This window comes from Harmonia axyridis, chromosome X, assembly GCF_914767665.1.
Source record: "Harmonia axyridis chromosome X, icHarAxyr1.1, whole genome shotgun sequence".
NCBI classification, from domain to species: Eukaryota; Metazoa; Arthropoda; class Insecta; order Coleoptera; family Coccinellidae; genus Harmonia; species Harmonia axyridis.
The window spans coordinates 17,610,606-17,630,839 of NC_059508.1; the positions used below are offsets into that span (position 1 = coordinate 17,610,606).

At 32.7% G+C, this 20,234-nt stretch overlaps 2 protein-coding genes across 2 annotated transcripts in view; one reads left to right on the top strand and one right to left on the bottom strand.

Moving 5' to 3' along the window:
• The window catches only part of LOC123686188 (spectrin alpha chain-like), a 42,721-nt gene that overhangs the window by 11,623 nt on the left and 10,864 nt on the right, over nucleotides 1–20,234 (bottom strand). The window lies entirely within an intron of this gene.
• LOC123686293 lies at nucleotides 583–3,885 on the top strand. The gene is made up of 2 exons (XM_045626344.1): nucleotides 583–985; nucleotides 1,257–3,885. The coding sequence occupies exon 2, from the start codon at nucleotides 1,363–1,365 to the stop codon at nucleotides 3,871–3,873; it is 2,511 nt and encodes an 836-aa protein (XP_045482300.1). The 5' UTR covers nucleotides 583–985; nucleotides 1,257–1,362; the 3' UTR covers nucleotides 3,874–3,885.

Here is a 20,234-nt window from a genome sequence, read left to right on the forward strand (position 1 = left end):
TCATGTTTTGGTGGGACCAGCGGGGCGTAGTGTATTATGAGTTAAAACTGACTGAAACAATTACAGGCAACCGTTATCGGACGCAATTAATACGTTTGAGTCGAGTATTGAAATACATTCGCAATACAATGACAGACATTATAAAATGTATGACAATGCTCGACCTCATATTGCGAAAGTTGTCAAGACATACTTGGTCAAGACATACTTGGAAACTCAGGAAATAGGGATCTTGGCTTCAGGACTGCTAATAGGGTGAATAATACACTCAGTTTCAACTGTCAACGTTTCGATCCTACTTGGGATCTTCTTCAGGACTGTAAAAGTATTTATTAAGAATTATTGGACAAATTAACAATCTGGTTACAACAATACGAAAAAAAAAATAAATTACACAAAATCATTTAAAAAACGGTCTTATAGGCTTATACTATACTTCTATATACAATCATCAATAATAGTGAAAGACAAGAAATGACTAGGATTCAGGTGGAATTAGGTTATTTTCTTTTCGATTTTTTATTATATAATTATTATGAAATGAATCATACTTTTTCCTCCACGGTACGAATAAATATAATTTGGACTTTGATGAAGTGAAAATTTTGGATAAAGAATGCAATTATCATAAAAGATGTATCAGTGAAATGATACACATTTCCATACATGACACAATGAATATTAGAACAGATACTCAAAAATTAAGTATAATTTACAACAATTTATTAAGAGAAATCAAATAAATATAATGAATTCGTGTCCGTAAGAATTTCATCAGAACATGTTTGAAAATCCAATGATAACATATTTATACTCGAATACAAAACACCAGTATCATATCAGCCAAGCAAAGAGAACAACCGCATAAGTTTCGTGGCAAAAACCAACTATTAAAAATAAGATTATTGACGAAATAGAAAACCTCAACATAGGTCTAATGGAATTCAACAACTCCACCCGCATCGTAATACATATGACTAAATTGGTGAGTGTTTATATTTATTCGTACCGTGGAGGAAAAAGTATGATTCATTTCATAATAATTATATAATAAAAAATCGAAAAGAAAATAACCTAATTCCACCTGAATCCTAGTCATTTCTTGTCTTTCACTATTATTGATGATTGTATATAGAAGTATAGTATAAGCCTATAAGACCGTTTTTTAAATGATTTTGTGTAATTTATTTTTTTTTTCGTATTGTTGTAACCAGATTGTTAATTTGTCCAATAATACTTAATAAATACTTTTACAGTCCTGAAGAAGATCCCAAGTAGGATCGAAACGTTGACAGTTGAAACTGAGTGTATTATTCACCCTATTAGCAGTCCTGAAGCCAAGATCCCTATTTCCTGAGTTGAATGCAAGGACGAGATTTGTTGGATATGGAAGTTGATACCGGCTTTTTTCATAACATCACCACAGAATACGGGTATGATGTTGTTGGGTTGTTGAAATCTTGGATGAATATCAATCGTAGGTTAGCTTTGGCGAGAAATCGAAGGATATATTTGTTAACTTGTAGAACAAAAAACGTTTCACCCAAGCATATTGCAAATAACATTAAATGTATTGACACATTATACGCAGAGGAAAGTCCATATACGAACGATATTGCAAAAGTCAAAATTAGATTTCAGAAGTCAGTTTTAAATCTAGAGATAAAAATTATTTTGTGGAAGTTGAAAAGACTTGAAAAAGAAATATCATCAATCAAGGCTAAAATTGAGAATCGAATACCCGCAGATGTCTCCACGACATTTTTTCGTAAAACACAGGAGACATACGACAGACAGTTTAATTTAATTAAGAAAAACAATTTGAAGAAAATTCAATATTTGTGTGATGAAAGGGCTACATTCAGGTTGGAAACCAAAAAAAATTTAGTTTTTAATTATACGAACGTACAATTACCTGAATCGGTTATACAAATTCTTGGTGTAGGTCCAAAATTCAACATCCCGTGTCACTCAGGTTCCAAATATAGATTGAACATCAACATAATCAAAGACTTCGAATATATCTTGAATAGTCAATCAGATTTTTCTGAGGAAGCAAAAAATGACCTCAGATCCTCCTTTACAAACATCACTACAAATCATTGTAATGCAATGAAGAGAAACAACAAAAAGAACAACTTATTCTTAACAAACCTTATTGCAACAAAAAAATTTCTTCAGGATCATCCTGAATGCATGGTTTCCAAATCAGACAAGGGAAACAGTACGGTTTTTATGTACAAAGATGATTACATGACAGCTATGAGTGAATTAGTTAATGATGAAACTACTTATAGGACTTTACGCAGAGATCCAACCTCAAATTTTCAAACAAAAAGTAACGATTTAGTTAAAGACCTTTTTAACCAACAAATGATAAGTGAACCCACAATGAAAAAACTCAGAACACACAACTCCTTACCACCAAGATTGTACGGACTGAGAAAAACGCACAAACCTAATCTGAGCATGCGACCAATTGTCAGTTGTTTGAATTCCCCCACATACAACTTATCCAATTTTATTCACCAAATTTTATCTCCTTGGACTACAACTTTTGACTATAATGTGAAAAATTCTTTGGAACTTGTTGAATTCTTAAAGACAGTGCAACTGCCCCCAAACTATGTGATGGTGTCACTGGACGTCGTTTCATTGTTCACCAATATACCGAAGCATTTAGTTTTGCAAATCATAAAAGAGAACTGGTCACATATATCAGCCTACACAGAATTAGATAAAACCATGTTATGTAGGATTATAGATTTTATTTTCGAATCGAGTTACTTTGTGTTTAATGGACAAATATATTTACAAATTGAGGGCTCTGCGATGGGTAACCCAGCGAGTCCTACTTTAGCAAACATGGTGATGAATTACCTTATTTCTAAATGCGTTAAAAAACTTTCATTTGTGATACCAGTGTTGAAGTTATACGTAGATGACACGTTCATAGCTGTTCCAAATGACAAAATTGATGAATTTCTCGAGACATTCAATGCTTTCCATCCACGCATTCAATTCACTTTAGAAAAGGAAGTAGATAATTCAATAGCATTTTTAGATGTCCAGCTTATCAGAAAAAACGATGGAACAATCTTGACCAATTGGCATACCAAAGCAACTGCGTCCAACCGAGTTCTCAATTACTTTTCACACCACCCACAAATCCACAAAAACAATACCATAAAGAACCTATGTTTTAGATGTTACAGTCTCAGCAGTAGAGAATTTTGGCCAGTGAATGAAATGAAAATAAAAAGTATTCTAAGAAAGAACAATTACCCCAGAAAGCTAATAAATAAAATTATGCATTCCTATAAACACAAATTTGTTGAGACCACAAGAATTAATACAGAAAGGAGGGAAAAAGATGGAATCATCTATTATAAATTTCCATACATTGAAGGTTTATCGGAAAAAGTTGGTAATTTGATAAAAAATCAAGCATCTAACATCAAGCTTGCTTTCTATCCACTCACAAAACTAGAGAACATATACACAAAATTAAAAGACTCTGTTCCGAAATTAATGACATCTAATTTGGTTTACCAAATTCCTTGTAAAGATTGCAACCTATCGTATGTGGGCATGACTAAACAGTACCTAAAAAATCGTATACGTCAACATAAGTACGATTGCCAGGGAAAGAATATAGACAAAAATGAGAAAACCGCTCTAGCTGTGCACCACTTCCAAGAAAATCATAATTTGGACTTTGATGAAGTGAAAATTTTGGATAAAGAATGCAATTATCATAAAAGATGTATCAGTGAAATGATACACATTTCCATACATGACACAATGAATATTAGAACAGATACTCAAAAATTAAGTATAATTTACAACAATTTATTAAGAGAAATCAAATAAATATAATGAATTCGTGTCCGTAAGAATTTCATCAGAACATGTTTGAAAATCCAATGATAACATATTTATACTCGAATACAAAACACCAGTATCATATCAGCCAAGCAAAGAGAACAACCGCATAAGTTTCGTGGCAAAAACCAACTATTAAAAATAAGATTATTGACGAAATAGAAAACCTCAACATAGGTCTAATGGAATTCAACAACTCCACCCGCATCGTAATACATATGACTAAATTGGTGAGTGTTTATATTTATTCGTACCGTGGAGGAAAAAGTATGATTCATTTCATAATAATTATATAATAAAAAATCGAAAAGAAAATAACCTAATTCCACCTGAATCCTAGTCATTTCTTGTCTTTCACTATTATTGATGATTGTATATAGAAGTATAGTATAAGCCTATAAGACCGTTTTTTAAATGATTTTGTGTAATTTATTTTTTTTTTCGTATTGTTGTAACCAGATTGTTAATTTGTCCAATAATTCTTAATAAATACTTTTACAGTCCTGAAGAAGATCCCAAGTAGGATCGAAACGTTGACAGTTGAAACTGAGTGTATTATTCACCCTATTAGCAGTCCTGAAGCCAAGATCCCTATTTCCTGAGTTGAATGCAAGGACGAGATTTGTTGGATATACTTGGAAACGTTGAAATGGGAATTCTTACCCCGTCGTATTCTCCAAACGTTGCTCTCTCGGACTATCTCTTGTTTCGATCAGTGCCACACGGCCTGGCTGACCAGCACCGGTCTTATGAAGAAGTAAAAAATTGAATCTATTCGTGGATTGCTTCAAAAGATGACCAGTTTTTCAACGCGTTTTTCGTACGCTGCCCGAGAGGTGGGAGAAAGTAGTGGCCAGCGATGAACAATACTTTGGATCATAACGACGGAAGCAAAGTTGTACGCCTGTGGAATCGGTTCATCAATTCTGAGGGCTTGAAATCAATAACCCAAGGGTTTTTGGAAGTGAATTACGTGGTTTTATTTGATTGAGTATTTCATGTTGTTACTGAACATCTATTCGACTAACCTGATGCTTCCACAATTTGGATTTAATGTTAACCGTATCTCTATAATTATCTTGAGTTGAAGTTTCTCGTCAATCCAATATTCAATTCCGTCCGCTTCTAGGGAAAATTGTTGTAGAGTTTGAGTTTCCTTTAAATGCAAACGTTTCTTTGAATGACAGGTTCTCGAATTTTCGCAACGAGCAGATATATTTGTAGTTCTTTCAAATACTCTTTCTATATCATTATAACCAGAATATAACAGTTTACGCATGTCTTGTTCCATAACTATGAATTCTATTTCTTATAAATGAGAGAAGTGATTCAATTTTCATTCGTTACAAATAATGATCTTTGAAATTATTTTATTTCTTTAAGATTATCATTTATAAGGAACTTAATTATCAATCCATGACAAGTTCCATTTCGATAGATTTGGAAGTTTTTTTAAATCATCAGGAAAACAAAATTTGTAACGGTCATATTTACAGACTCCTAGTTCTGTTCATTAACAAAAAATATTACTTGTTCAATAAACGAGCGCTCAAAAATATTTGTAGTAAAATGGTATATTGTGCAACAAGTGGGGAAAGTCCAACTTTCTCCACATGTTGCACACTATACTTTTCCTATAACTGCACAAATTTCAATAATTCAAATAATGGATTTGATTAAAATCAAAATGGCCTTCGTTGACAGTATGTGCTAATTTATTGCGTTTCCATAGAAACGACTCAAAAGCCCAATTTCATTGGTCTACCAAGCGGGGTGCGGGCAAAGTGTCGTGAAAAATAAGTATGAGAAATTGAGTAAGCTATGAGGAAAACTCTACTTTTCATAGCAGTTGTAGGAAAACATATTAAAATTACTTTCGTTTTCAATATAATTAAGATTCTAGACGATTTCTTTCACAGTGGTCCTCACATTGAATCTATTAGACGGAGGGAACTAAAAATTGGAATTAAAGGTTTTTTTCTTTGAATTTATCAAGTTGAACGTCCAATTTTTCATCGCTCCTAGATTATTTTGAATTAATGACGTTTCGAACAACCACAACCAGTGAAACATTCCTATCAAGTTTCATAAAAAAATTTATGCACTATTATTGGTGTTGCATTTGTTTTGTCTTAGGATATACATAGTTGAATTTTAGAGTTTTTTTATTTTGTTGAAGGCATCGACTGCTACGGTCATTAGCCACCAACCTAATGCCCGCCACTTACGAGGCGTTTGCTCGAGACTTTGGGAAGCCAGGCAACCAAGAGATTCCAGTCGGGCAGTCAAGTTCATTCTCTGATTTACAGTCGTGCGACCGTGTCCCGAGCTGCCCGACTGTAATGCCAGCCACTCACGAAGCGTTTCTTCCAGCGTTTGGTAGCTAGCGTCGAAGAGATTCCAGTCGGGCAGTCAAGTTCATACTCTGATTTACAGTCGTACGGCCGTGTCCCGAGCTGTCTGACTGTAATCTCTTCGACGCTAGCTACCACTGGAAGAAACACTTCGTGAGTGGCGGGCATAAAGGCGGCCACTCACGAGGCACCCATGTTCGAGCGTTCGGATAATTTTACAGTCGGGCAGCTCGGGACACGACCGCACGACTGTAAATCAGGGAATGAACTTGACTGCCCGACTGGAATCTCTTGGACGCCTGCTTCCAAACGCTCGAAAAAACGCTTCGTGAGTGGCGGGTTTAAAATGATCCGAACGCTCGAACATGGGTGTCTCGTGAGTGGCCGCCTGAACCATCACCAGACATGTACAACATCTAGGATTCGAACCTAGTATTTTTGGCACTATAGTCGACCTTTCAGTCCAGTCTGAATTTTAGATATAACTCCATCGATGAATGACACATCGTTAAATGTCTTGCCGCCTAGGTACCTCAAGAAATAAACAGTCTATGTATGGAAATGAGATGAATATTTTCCTCTATTTCTACTGGAATATATTTGATAGAAAAATCTTTTTTTGTTACTTTTTGCTTTATGTGGAATTGGACATAATAGAAAAAATCTCAATTTATCGATTATCTATTTTTTATTATTAATTATAGCTATTCCAAAACTGAATCAATAGCCGTATTACCACCTCTTCTTTCAATCAACTGCCCAATACAGCTAGGCATCCCACGAATTAAGTATTAAATGGAATTTCCAGGCATATCTCAATACCTGAAGTTGTTGGCCAGCTCATTCTCTAGATATTGTTTTTTTAACGATATTTTGAGCCCTTCGTGTAAGGCGTTATCATCCTGATTAATGAAATTAGCCCCAAATTCGTTGCGCAGATATAGAATGATTTGTTCAATAATATTTTCTGCCATTGTTCGTTCAACTATAATAAGAGGCGACGGAATATTATACACCTCTGCACATTATCGATCCGCCTTGAAAAGGTACAACTTCCCGGGCGAAATTGAGGCAATCTAGTCTGAATGGACCTTTCCCAACCCTTTCTCGTCGACTATCACTTTATAAACCGTGAAATATTGCGCAATCTGGTGGTTCGATAAAGCTTATTCCCGGGCACTATACTTGCCAATCAAAATGAGAAATTGGATGTCCTGTCATTTTTCACGGAATATTCTCAATATTACAACTCTCGTTATTCGCTGACAACTTATTAACTTCGAATACATCTATATATTCTCCCGAACAAGGAACATTTTTGTTGATTGTTTTCATTTAAGTGATAAAGAAGTGCAGATTCCACATACAAAAATTGTCATGTTATATTCAACAAGTTGAGAGTTGATAGGAGGAGCCAAGACTTTTGACTATGTGAGTATATCTACATACTAAATTTCAGTGGAATCTGATGAATAGATTCTGATTAATTGGATGTTGACGAAACGAATTGTTTTTCAACAATCTATACAATAAAGACGATTATTATTTTTATTTTTATTAATACTTGATAAAATTTCTGCCAAAATTCGTTTCCGAATTTATTTTTTCAATAATTACGAAAACAGAATTAAAAGGGTCTAAATCCATAGCCATCAAATGAATTTAGCCTATTATCGGGATGAGATTTTGGGTCTATATATAGGGTGAGTCAATGCTGAATAGTGCTTGATCGGTCGATAACTCCTGTAAATTTGAAGCAAGGAGAATGATTCAATTTTTGTCGGAATCGACAGCACTTAGAGCATAAGAAAGTGGAGAAACACCATACCAACCTATCTTTTTCAGTGAGAATGCCCAATTTTTATATCGTACTCATGATCTCTATGAAATTCTGATTTCAAAATACCTCACTTGTCATCATTTATCTGTGGAACTTTTTGACGTAGGTCACTTTTTCAGAAAAATTTCATGGTTGCTATGGCAATTTGTTTCAGATATCCATAAAATGCCATAGAACTAATTAAATTATGATGATTTGACAATCAGCACCGACTACATAGTACTTTTCACCGCGATGGCCTATTAGGCATTTATAGAAAACTAATCATAATTTTGTGCTGAAAATTTGCAGGTTGGGATGTGAGACAATGGCCTTTCACTCTAAAGTATTTTCAGATCTCTACAACATCTGGTTATACCGGAAACAGACTACTACTTTCTATTTCAAATGGCACACCCAGTATATCATTGCATCATTAGATAGCTTATTTGATGAAAATTTCAGTAATATGCCTTACCTCGGTTATTTACTCAATGGTTCGTGAGTTAATGAGATTCCTGTGACAAAAGGTGACGCAAAGGACTCATATTTTTTTCAAATATTTCTGCAGAAAAAGTTTTTTTTTAAAAACCCTTTTTCATTTTCGATTCTACAAATACGTAGAATTATAAGACTGTTTCCGGTTGCTCCAAAAGTGTACATAGTGTTTATCAGAAGACCATGAACTTTGAGAACTCGAATTCATCAAAACGAAAGATTTACAAATTAAAACCTTTATTCTTCATTATTTCAGTTGATTCTACGTATAAAAAGAGTGTAGGAATTAGGAAATATCAACCGGTGATAAATAAGCTCTGATTGCGATTGGCTGGATATGGAAAAACGTAGTTTCACTCTGTTTCATTATTTCATTCAATTATTCTCTATAAAACCCCTCCATATCTTTATAATAAAATAAAATTCCGCTCCGATGTCCATACTTTGAAGCTTCGACATCGGAGACTGCTCGCTCCGGCTCTTCATTCTACAAATATTTTTACCAGGTCGTTCTCGTACAATATTTTTTTTTTTGCTCCACACACACTTTCGTGGGGTTATTTCCCAGTTTACCTGGGCCAGTAGGCCAAGGGTAAGCTGTGCTAGTAGGGATATTTTTTTTTTCTGCCCATATATATATATATATATATATATATATATATATATATATATATATATATATATATATATATATATACAGAATGATTTCTAAGGGAATCGACCAAGTTTTACACCAAAAAAATACTATTAAACTAAATAAATTTTATTTTTGTTAGATTTATGAATTACTTAATGATTAGTTTATATTTGTTGACACCTTAACCTCGATTTCAGTGAGTATGTTTTCAATTGTTTTTGTTTTTCATTTTAATCAAGTTTTATCGATGACTGTATGTACCATTGTGACAGTTTTATGTTTATTTTTTCTTTTTATTGTAACTGATAATTTTTGTTGATATCTTGTAGAAGCCCTGAGGATGGATTGAATAAAATCCGAAAGCTCGGCAAAGAAAACAGAGTATTTTTTTGGTGTAAAACTTGGTCGATTCCCTTAGAAATCATTCTGTATAAATCACGACCATTACTGCATCTAAGTTATATATATATATATATATATATATATATATATATATATATATATATATAGGAGGTTTTTGTTGGATGATACATTCCATGGTTGATTCTGTGAGGGTATAGGTACGCATCAGGGCCCCTTTTTCCCGATTTTTTTCTCTGTTTCATTATGTTTGGCTTCACTTGATGATTATGATTTTTTTTTATGGTTACTCTATTTCAAATTCAATATATATTTTCAGCTCTAGAGTGTGATTTTTGTTGATTTTTCTGTGAAATCTAATAGTTCCTGGGAACTTACTCATAATCTGTTCATACTGTCGAAAGTATCCCTTTTGCAGACAGTATGTATTTCTTTTTTCTTGTTTCGTTTTATATAGATATTATGATGTATCATAATTTGTAAATTCTACAAATAAGTATTTACCTAATTACTTACTTACTGGCACTGGCTCAGTGCAAAGTTTGGAAGAACTTCTAGAGAAATTAATTGACAATAAGCCAGCACAATTAGAACACAATGTAGGACAGATTGCAAATGATTTTATGATAGGAAAATTTACTGGCAGAAATTTAAATGCAAATCAATGGATTGGAGATTTCAATAAATAATGTGACCGTTTTCAAATCAATGAGGGCAAAAAGACAATTAAAATTTTAAAATATTTTTTGCAATATTCCGGTGCAAATTGGTACATGTTAGAATATTACTTCATCCGAACAAATTACGAGAGACAACCAACATTACATTCTACCCATTCGTATTATTACTTCATCTCACCACCGCGGCGTTGCGAAGTGACGAGGCCATCGAGGGCTATCGAGAGAAAAAACAAGAATAGATCTTCAATGATCAAGAGCGAATGACAGAGGTCTAACCTAAGAGATGAGACTATTCGACATCGAGCTTTGCTCGGAGAGAGACATACTAGAGATTATATTAAACTATAAAACCTAAACGGTGTATTAGTGAATCCTCTGCAAAACCTATAAATCCAACAAGTTATAGGCTCCAATGCACGCTTAACTGCGCAACGAGGTGAACACTAATTCTGAAAATCTGTTGTGTACACAACGGGAAAAATATCAATTGAGGTAAGTTGAATTTCAACTTAATCACGAGGCTAGAGGTATTTTATTTAGTTCAGTGAATAAAAATGATTTATTTCATATTCATTGCTGAAATAGAGAATTCCTATTATACAGTTTTTACGGTATTGGGAAATAATGTGTTTACCTATCTATCAGGGAAGGAATCAACTTTGATTCTTAACGGTTATTGGCCGTTGATGCTTAGGGAAATGAGATACTTTACTATACACATGTTTTATAGATTTAGATGATGTGAATTTGGAGACTTCACATTCATCATTTAGAGAGATTCAGATGATATGAATGTAGAGATTTCACATTAATCATTTACGAGAGATGTCACATCCACCGTTTGAGAGATTTAGGTGATGTACATAAGTCATTTGAGATGTAAATGTAAAGATTTTACATATTCATCGTCAACGAGAGATGTCACATCCACCGTTTGAGAGATTTAGGTGATGTACATACATCATTTGAGAGGTTTAGATGAGAACATTTTAGAGTTTCACTTAAACCATTCAGAGGTTGAGATTATGTTAACTTTAGAGATTTGGCTAACATACTGTCTTTTTTAGATTAGATAATGTTAGAGATTTCACATACAACACCTAGAAGTTTGGATGTAGATTTAGAGATTATACATACATCGCTTGGAGCATGTGAAATTGGATATTTCACATTCCACATACATAACCCAGAGATTCAGATATTTTGAGAGAATAGATTCATCATACTTGTTGAAAAATTTGGAGAATTATTTATTTCACTAAACTACAAGAACTGCAGTATGGTAAGATTTGTGATAATCAATATTTCAGGGCTTCTTTCATACAATGCTTACTGTGCCGTGTTGTTTGTTTGTAAGCTAGGGATATTATAGGATTCAAATATTCATCCCGTACATGTACAATGGCCATACCTAACGCAACAGGTATTCATTGCAGTGCGTGATACCACTTTTGAAGTAAGGTGTACATGTACGAGGTGGTGCTGCTTGAAAACTTGATAGTCCTGTTTCGAATTGTATCAGATCGCTGTGCGTATGAGGCAATTCAGAAGCAGGAAACAAAATTTTATATCTTATAGATGGTAGTAGATGTTGATGTACTAAGAGAGCATATAATGCACAAAAATCTTAAAATACATAATATGAATATTTTTGTTTCATTAATCCTGAAATTGAAATGGCAGCCAATGGAAATCAAACAAAAACCATTGGTGAATTAAGATTCAGATTCCATCATTTCCGTAAGTGCAGAAGATAGACGTTTCATGCAATACGAGGAAAGAGAGAATTGTCAGAACCAATATAAGTCCGTTTCGTACAATCAATAATTGTCATTTCCTTGATTTTGCTGACTAGAGCAGTATCAATGAGTGATACCTAAGAGACTGGATGAAAGATGCTAGAGAAATTTTAGAGACATTAGACGAAACTCCCTTTCGAGATATTAGAGATCTGGGAGACGAGAAATTGTCGACATTAGAGTTATGAGAATATTAGAGATTTAGAGTATTAGAAAACCCAGGTATATAAAAATGAATTCATGCTACAGAGTTAATCAGAGTTGAGAGAATATTTTTTGAAATTGAATTCTAGAGTATTAGAAAACCCAGGTATTTAAAAATTAATTCATGTTACAGAGGTCATAAGAAATGAGAGAATATTTTCCTGGGATTAAATTCTAGAGTAGTAGAAAACCTAGGTTTTCAAAAATCAATTCATATTACAGAGGTAATTAGAATTGAGAGAATATTTTTTTTGGTTAAATTCTAGAGTACAAGAAAACTCAGGTATTTAAAATTAATCCATGTTACAGAGAATTATTCAAATTCGAAATCTGGATCGACAGTCTAAGATCTGAGCTGTTTGATGAATGATTTGTTGGACGTCATAGAGCCAAGTACGAGTAACCAAACTTGATCAGAGGCCAACAAATCCGAGAGAAGTAATTGGGTACGAGACATTATCATAAACAGAAATGAGGAGAATTATCACAAGAAAATTCTCAATATCCGAGACCCTGTTGAAGTAAATAGAGGTTTGAGGTTCTCCACGAAGTGCAGTCAAATGTGACACACACTTCAGGTAAGAGCTCGCTTGTACTCCATCTAAATGGAGAAACATAAATTGGTCGATGATTTCTGAGAAAGATTCGACTCGATAGCATGAGAGTATGAAGCATGAGAGTATTGAGGATGTGATTGAGCTAACTGCTCAAGAGATGAGATATGCATTTTATCATATTCACTAAGAAATTGCAAAATGTATTTGCAGGGAAAGAGAGTTCTGAGAATTTGCTTTCCTTACATAAACTCGCAAATTCTGGGTTCAATATTTACTTAGAAGTACAAGTTCCTCAGAGTTTACAATGAGGTTAATAATGAAATTGTTTTAGAGAACAATTCCAAGCCCTAAGAGTTTAAAATAAGGTTAATAATGAGATTGTTTTAGAGAACAAATCCAAGTCCTAAGAGTTTACAATAAGGTTAAGAATTAGATTGTTTTAGAGAGTCAGTATGAAAAACAGAACTGGATTCTAAACTTCAAATTTATTGTTACAGAGCAACGATAAGCGAAGAAGATGAGATGAGCTTACTATCGCAGACACATTCCAATAACGAGTTATTAGGTTCAGAGGGAGAACCGGAATCTGCGATTGGGAGGGAGAAAGAGTATAATCTCATCTCTTCATCTAAAGAGAAAGTTCTACAAGTTTCAACTGACAAAACAGATGAAACACAATCTGAGCAACAAGAGAAAAATTGGGATTGCAGTCATATCAGTAGAAATGTAATTTAGATCGATGACTTGGAATCACTCCAAAACTTAGTGTCTGTCTTTATGTTAATTAAGTTGTTCAATTTATTAACCGTTTACTCAATTTGTACAGTTTTAGTCATTTTGAATTTTCTATTGGGTGATTATGTAAATTGTCATTTTTAGAATTGGAATATATTCCAAGACAAAAACAAACTAAATATATCATACAGATATATTGTTGTGAAGGATTAGACACAAAGTTGTCAAATTATTTAATTTATATTAAATATCCTTTATCAAGAAGACTCATTCAACTTTTATAATTTGATGTAATCATTTATTGATTAGAGAGTCAGTATCAACCAATTGATAAATTTAAAATTTCGGAAATTGTTGATTCAACTATAAATGTCGATTTGTATATGTATTTCAATAGAATAACAAGAAAGAAATCTATGAATACCTTCAGTAATGGCTTGATCTGTGAATCCTCACAAGAGTAACCGTTACGTTCAGTTAGATATTAGTTTCTTGTTTGCAATTTTGGTGGAGTGGATATACACGTGATGAGTTTGTAAATTCAATAATTTCGTAGAACTATGAGGCACTGATGAGGAAAAATTGTATTATTACATACAGAAAATTCCGAAACGTACGTCTGTCTTTATGTTAATTTAGTTGTTAAATTTATTAACCGTCTACTCAATTTGTACAGATTTATTTATTTTGAATTTTCTATTGGTTGATTATTGAATTTGTCATTTTTAGAATTGCAATATATTCCAAGACAAAAATAAACTAAATATATCATACAGATATATTATTGGGAAGGATTAGACACAAAGTTAAATTATTTGATATATATTAAATATCCATTATCAAGAAGACTCATTCAACTTTTATAATTTGATGTTATCATTAATTGATAAGAGAGTATGTAACTACTAATTGATAAATTTAAAATTCCTGAAATTGTTGATTCAACTGTGAATGTCGATTTGTATATGTATTTCAATAGAATAAAAAGAAAGAAATCTATGACTACCTTCAGTAATGGCTTGATCTGTGAATCCTCACTAGAGTAACCGTTACGTTTAGTTAGTTAGTAGTTTCTTGCTTGCAATTCTGATGGAGTGGATATACACGTGATGAGTTTGTAAATTCAATAATTTCGTAGAACTATAAGGCACTGATGAGGAAAAATTGTATTATTACATACAAAAATTCCGAAACCTACGTCTGTCTTTATGTTGATTTAGTTGTTCAATTTATTAACCGTTTACTCAATTCGTACAATTTTAGTCATTTTGAATTTTCTATTGGTTGATTATTAAATTTGTCATTTTTAGAATTGGAATATATTTCTAGACAAATATAAACTAAATATATCATACAGATATAGGTATTATTGTGAAGGATTAGACACAACGTTGTCAAACTATTTGATTTATAGTTCAATCTATGATCTTGATACAGTAGTTGTTAATGAATGAAAAATAATGTACATTATCAATTGCAAATTTTTCTCTCTCTGAGAGATGTAAAGAAAATCACGTTTCCATTAGTGTGATTTTCTTTAAATGTCAAATTGAATCTGCAGAATTGTCAAAATATTGTTTTATTTGAGAATTGTGCAAAGGAATTAGAGGCTTAAAAATTTTTTTCCCTCTATTTTTGCAGGTTTGTTATTGTATTATTATTGTTGCTTCTGTGAATAAATTCCTCTATTTTTGCAGAGAGAAGCAATTTAGTCTCAATTCAATCAAAATAGAACTTATTATATCTATTATTATTTATTGCTGACCCCCAAACAAGTATTTCATTGCTGTTATCAGGGCCTAAATTCAACAATTTTTGATTTAACCCCTTACTCTTGCATATAACAGTGAATTTTGAGTCATTTGTGACCAGGAGTAATAATTTCTTCAAATTGGACAATTTCTTACGTTATAATTATGGCACTCATTAAGATCTTTTATTGTTGAGTTAGATGTTAGCAGTTTATTATTTAATTCAGTCTGCTCAAATGTTTTTATTCTTTCTATATTGCAAATTTTTGTTTGTTGATAAACTAGATGTGATATTTTGAACTCTGTAATTTATTGAACGGATAGCTCAGCATGTTTCCTCAATAAGGGATGAGATATCTGAGAAGAAGTGCTATAAATTAATTTTTAGTATGGCCTTCTTATTCGAGTATCAAAAAAGAATTATTTTCTTTTTGAATGTTTTCAACAAGCATATTCTAACTTATTTTGTAATTATATTCAGCTACCTCTTTCAGCTTGTATCTGTTCAGGTACAAATTTATATCAATCATAATTGTTTTATAACCATGTAGATATTCTTTGCTATATTTATTGTCAATTTGTTGTTACATAACCACTTGTTGTGAAAAATAAGGTCTAAATTTCTACTATTTTGGGAATACTTTCAGATAATACTAGTAAATAATTCTTGTGAACATTTTAATTCTGGAAATTATCTTTAATTATTCAAATCTTTTTCAACTTTTCTCGAGAAAAATTTATTGAAGAAAATTTTCCATAGCATGACATCAAAATGAGGCATTCATCAAAGTACAAATTTGACACTAAAATAAAACATCTGAAAGCTCAGCCTGAAAAACTTTTTACGATTTCCAAGGTCAATCCTAAATATTTGAATGAATATAAGGCACTGAAGAGGAAATATGATTACACTATAAGAGAATATAAACAAAAGTATTATGCTGCTCAAATATATACATGTCACAAAACGAAACAAAAAAAGTCTGGCAAATTGTGAGATCTATAAGGAGTGAAAATATACAATATCCATTGCCTTCTGGAGATCCAAGGAAAATAGTCAAAGGTTTCAGTGAGTTTTTCGAAAATTCGTGTTCAAATTGTGGTAGCACTGAAACAGACGTCACACGTCTTAATATAAAAAGGGATATAAAGAGGATTTATCAAATTACCGATTACCAAATTAACATTTTCACCGGTTTCTCCAAAATATTTGAGAATATACTTTCAAATAGATTTAATATCTTCAGGAGGTTTGGAATTTTTTCTCCTCACCAGCATGGATTTATGAAGGAGAGAAGTACAGAGACCGCTATTTTCAACTTGGTGAAGAACGTAATGGGTTCCTTGGAGAATGGCAATATACCGCTGACTGTGTTCATTGATTTTTCCAATGCTTTTGACTCTATCGATCATGCAATATTGCCGAAAAAACTTGAAGCTCACGGAATTAGAGATAATCAAATCAAATTAATGAAATCATATTTGGAAAATAGGATTCAGAGAACAGTGATCAAGACGGATGGTGATACCTATATCTGTGAAAGTGCTCTTACTCAAACATGATCTAGCGGATTTCTTGCTCTCGTTTGCTTACAGTTTCTAAATATTGGAAAAATGTTTATTAGTCAGTCTGTGTCTGGCTTTCATGCTGAGCACATGTAATTATAATCTACGTTCTCATTGATAAGAATTTAAATTGATAGCGAATAAATTGACAGCTTTTGAATTAAAATATAAACAAATAAAATTGACTCTTATATCTCGGCGAACGCTGCAAAATTTGAGGATTTCTATCTTTCTGAAATGTCTCAGATTAGCGGTACCACTTCCTACGGGACTTCGGAGGGAGATGAAGAAAAAGAAAAACCTTTTACAGGAAGGTACTTCCAAGAGAAAGAGAAATAGAAGAATATTAAAAATACTACTGCAAAGAAGAAAAATGAAAGCAAATCCCCAGATGTCATATTCAAACAATCACAACTAATAAGGGAAACAAATACAAATGAAAACAACTCTGAACACATGGAAATAGATAACATGAATAATGTGACATCAATAACTGCTACAGGAACAACACAAAAAAAAACCCAACAAATAAATAACAATCCAACAAAAAATATAAACTAATACTTTTCACCAAAGATGAATGAAATTAAATACACAGAATACTCCAATTTATTTTGCATTATTCCTGAAAATAATGAGGTAAATAGAATCCAAATGGCTATCATGTGGAACTCCAATTTTCCGAATTCAGAAGACGTTGTTCTGAAAACCAAATTGGGATTTCTTTTAAAATCAAATAATGATAAAATAAAACTAGAAAAAGCCCTAAATGAATTAAAATCAGAGAAAAAAATTACAAGCTATAAAGAAACTAAAAACCAAAAACAAAAAATCGAAAGAAAAGAACCTCAACAAACTTATTCAGTGGTTATGGCATCAGTAAAAAAGAACATCAAGGATGAAGAAATAAGTCAACGTCTAACTTCAATCGGAATTCAACATCGATACTGTTAAAGAATTATTTCAAGAATACACAGTTCCCCAACAGGATACATACGAATTATCACAGGAGAAATAAATGCATTTGAGACACTACTGAATAATGGTCTATTTTATATGAATCGCCACTACATGGTGTTCCCCAGCCATGCACCAGAACCAACACCTGTCCCTTGCAGCAAATGCTGGATGTTTGACCATACAACTGAAAATTGCAAAAGCCTACCTAAATGCTCAAAATGTCAGGGACCACATAAAATATCCCAATGTAAGTCGACCAATACACCAAAATGTACTTCTTGCTATGCTGAAGATCACTTAGCATGGTCCATAAAATGTCCCAATCATCCAAGGAAACCAATCGAAGGCATTCCAAACGTCAACGTAAAAAATATAAATAAAAAAACTAGAGAAATAGAAAATCTAACGAAGAAAATGACGAGAATACATTCCCACATAACTATACACGATGACATAGTGAATACATATTGCCGTAAACTCAACAAACCAAAAAACACCAATAGAAATGAACTCTTACATAAAATCAAGAAGAGGTTCATTAGTCAATATAATGTAGATACAACAGTGGTGTTTACAGGGAATAGATTTTATGTGCTGTTGTTGGATTTAGAAGATCCAGAAGAACCCTCCGCAACTGAACCTATCAACAGCAAGAACAATAGTCAAATTCACGTCGACAATTAAATTGCTATACAACAACATAAACAGTTATATTCCAAAAAAGCACTTAATTAACCACTTTATAGAACATGACAATATTTCATGCACAATGTTTGTTGAAGCAAAAAATAAAGATTCAGACAACACACAATACCGAAATTGGACAAAACTTCAAGAGATTGGACACCAAATACAAAATACGAGAGGTGGCAGCCTTGTACAGTGTCATCCAAGCATAAGATGTGAAGAAGCTAATTCACCAATTATCAACAATCCGCTGAATGAAGTCACCCATTCCTCTCTACCTTTCAAAAAAGGAAAATTACATAATATATTCCTTGTATACGTTCACCCTTCATCCAAGATAGAAGAAAGTATCTTCATAAAAGCGTCCCTCTGCAAATATGCTATTATAATAGGAGACTTCAACGTGAACAAAGCCAATAAGCAACAAATCAACAACTTTTTGAAAAGCAAACAGTTCACCAAAGCTGAAACACCACCAACATTTTTGATGAATGAGAATGAAGATAGTACTCCTGACTTAATATTTTATACTAACAATATGAAGCAGAATATTAAGCAAATTGAATTAACCCCTGATTTGGGATCAGATCATCTGGCAATGGTTGTTGAAATTGACCTGATTATAGAACCAAAAGAAGAACTGAAAAAGATTATACCTAATTACAGCAAGTGCAAAATAGAAAAAGTAAACAAGGAAGTAGAAGCATTCATTGAAGAGAACGAAAATGTACTTTTAAATGAGGAATATATAGAAAGATTCAACAATGCCTTATCCGATAGTGTAAAAAAACACACACCCATGATTTCAAGACATCCATTCATACATGAACTTCCTCCATATATCATTAAAATGATCAGATATAAAAGAAAAATGGACAGATAATATCGTATAAGAGGAGATCCTAGTTTCAAAAAAGACCTGAATGATTACAACAAAAATATTCACAAGATGATACAACAGTATAAAGAACATAACTGGATAATAATTTGTAACAAGATCAATGATTACAAGGGTAAAATATTTTTCCAAGAAGTCAACAAACTGTCTAGATACAAACAGACATATGAAATTCCCACACTTGAAGATAATGTGAAAGAATATCAGTCAGATAAGGAAAACTGTGAATTGTTTGCAAATCATCATCAGAACACCTTCAAACTAAATGAAGATGCCAACTTTGATAAAAATCATTTCGACAGGGTAAATAAATGGTATGAGAGTGATTCTAACAAGACTAGAAACATCAATAGTGAGTCAATCGAAATTAATGAAGAAGATTACTACCAAATCCTTCATAAATCTAAAAATACTACACCAGGAGTCGACAACATCTCATGGTCCATTGTCAAGGCACTGAATGAGAGTACACATAAGAAACTGAGGGAAATTTATGAGTATTGTTTGAATAACAGCATATTCCCTAAAATTTGGAGAACAGGCATCATAATAAATATTCATAAACCAAATACAGATACCCGGAAAGTTGAAAACTACAGACCTATCACCCTGCTTCCAGTACTAGGAAAATTTTACGAAAAATTAATAAAGAAAGTGTTAGATGTACATATAAATAAACATATACCAAATTTTCAGTTTGGATTCAAGGAACAAAATTCAACAAACCATCCTCTCTCAATTTTTATATCTAATGTACAGAACTCAACGTTAGGAAAATCAAGATCTGCTGCTTTATGCTTGGACATCCAGAAAACCTTTGAGAGTGTGTGGCACAGAGGAATTT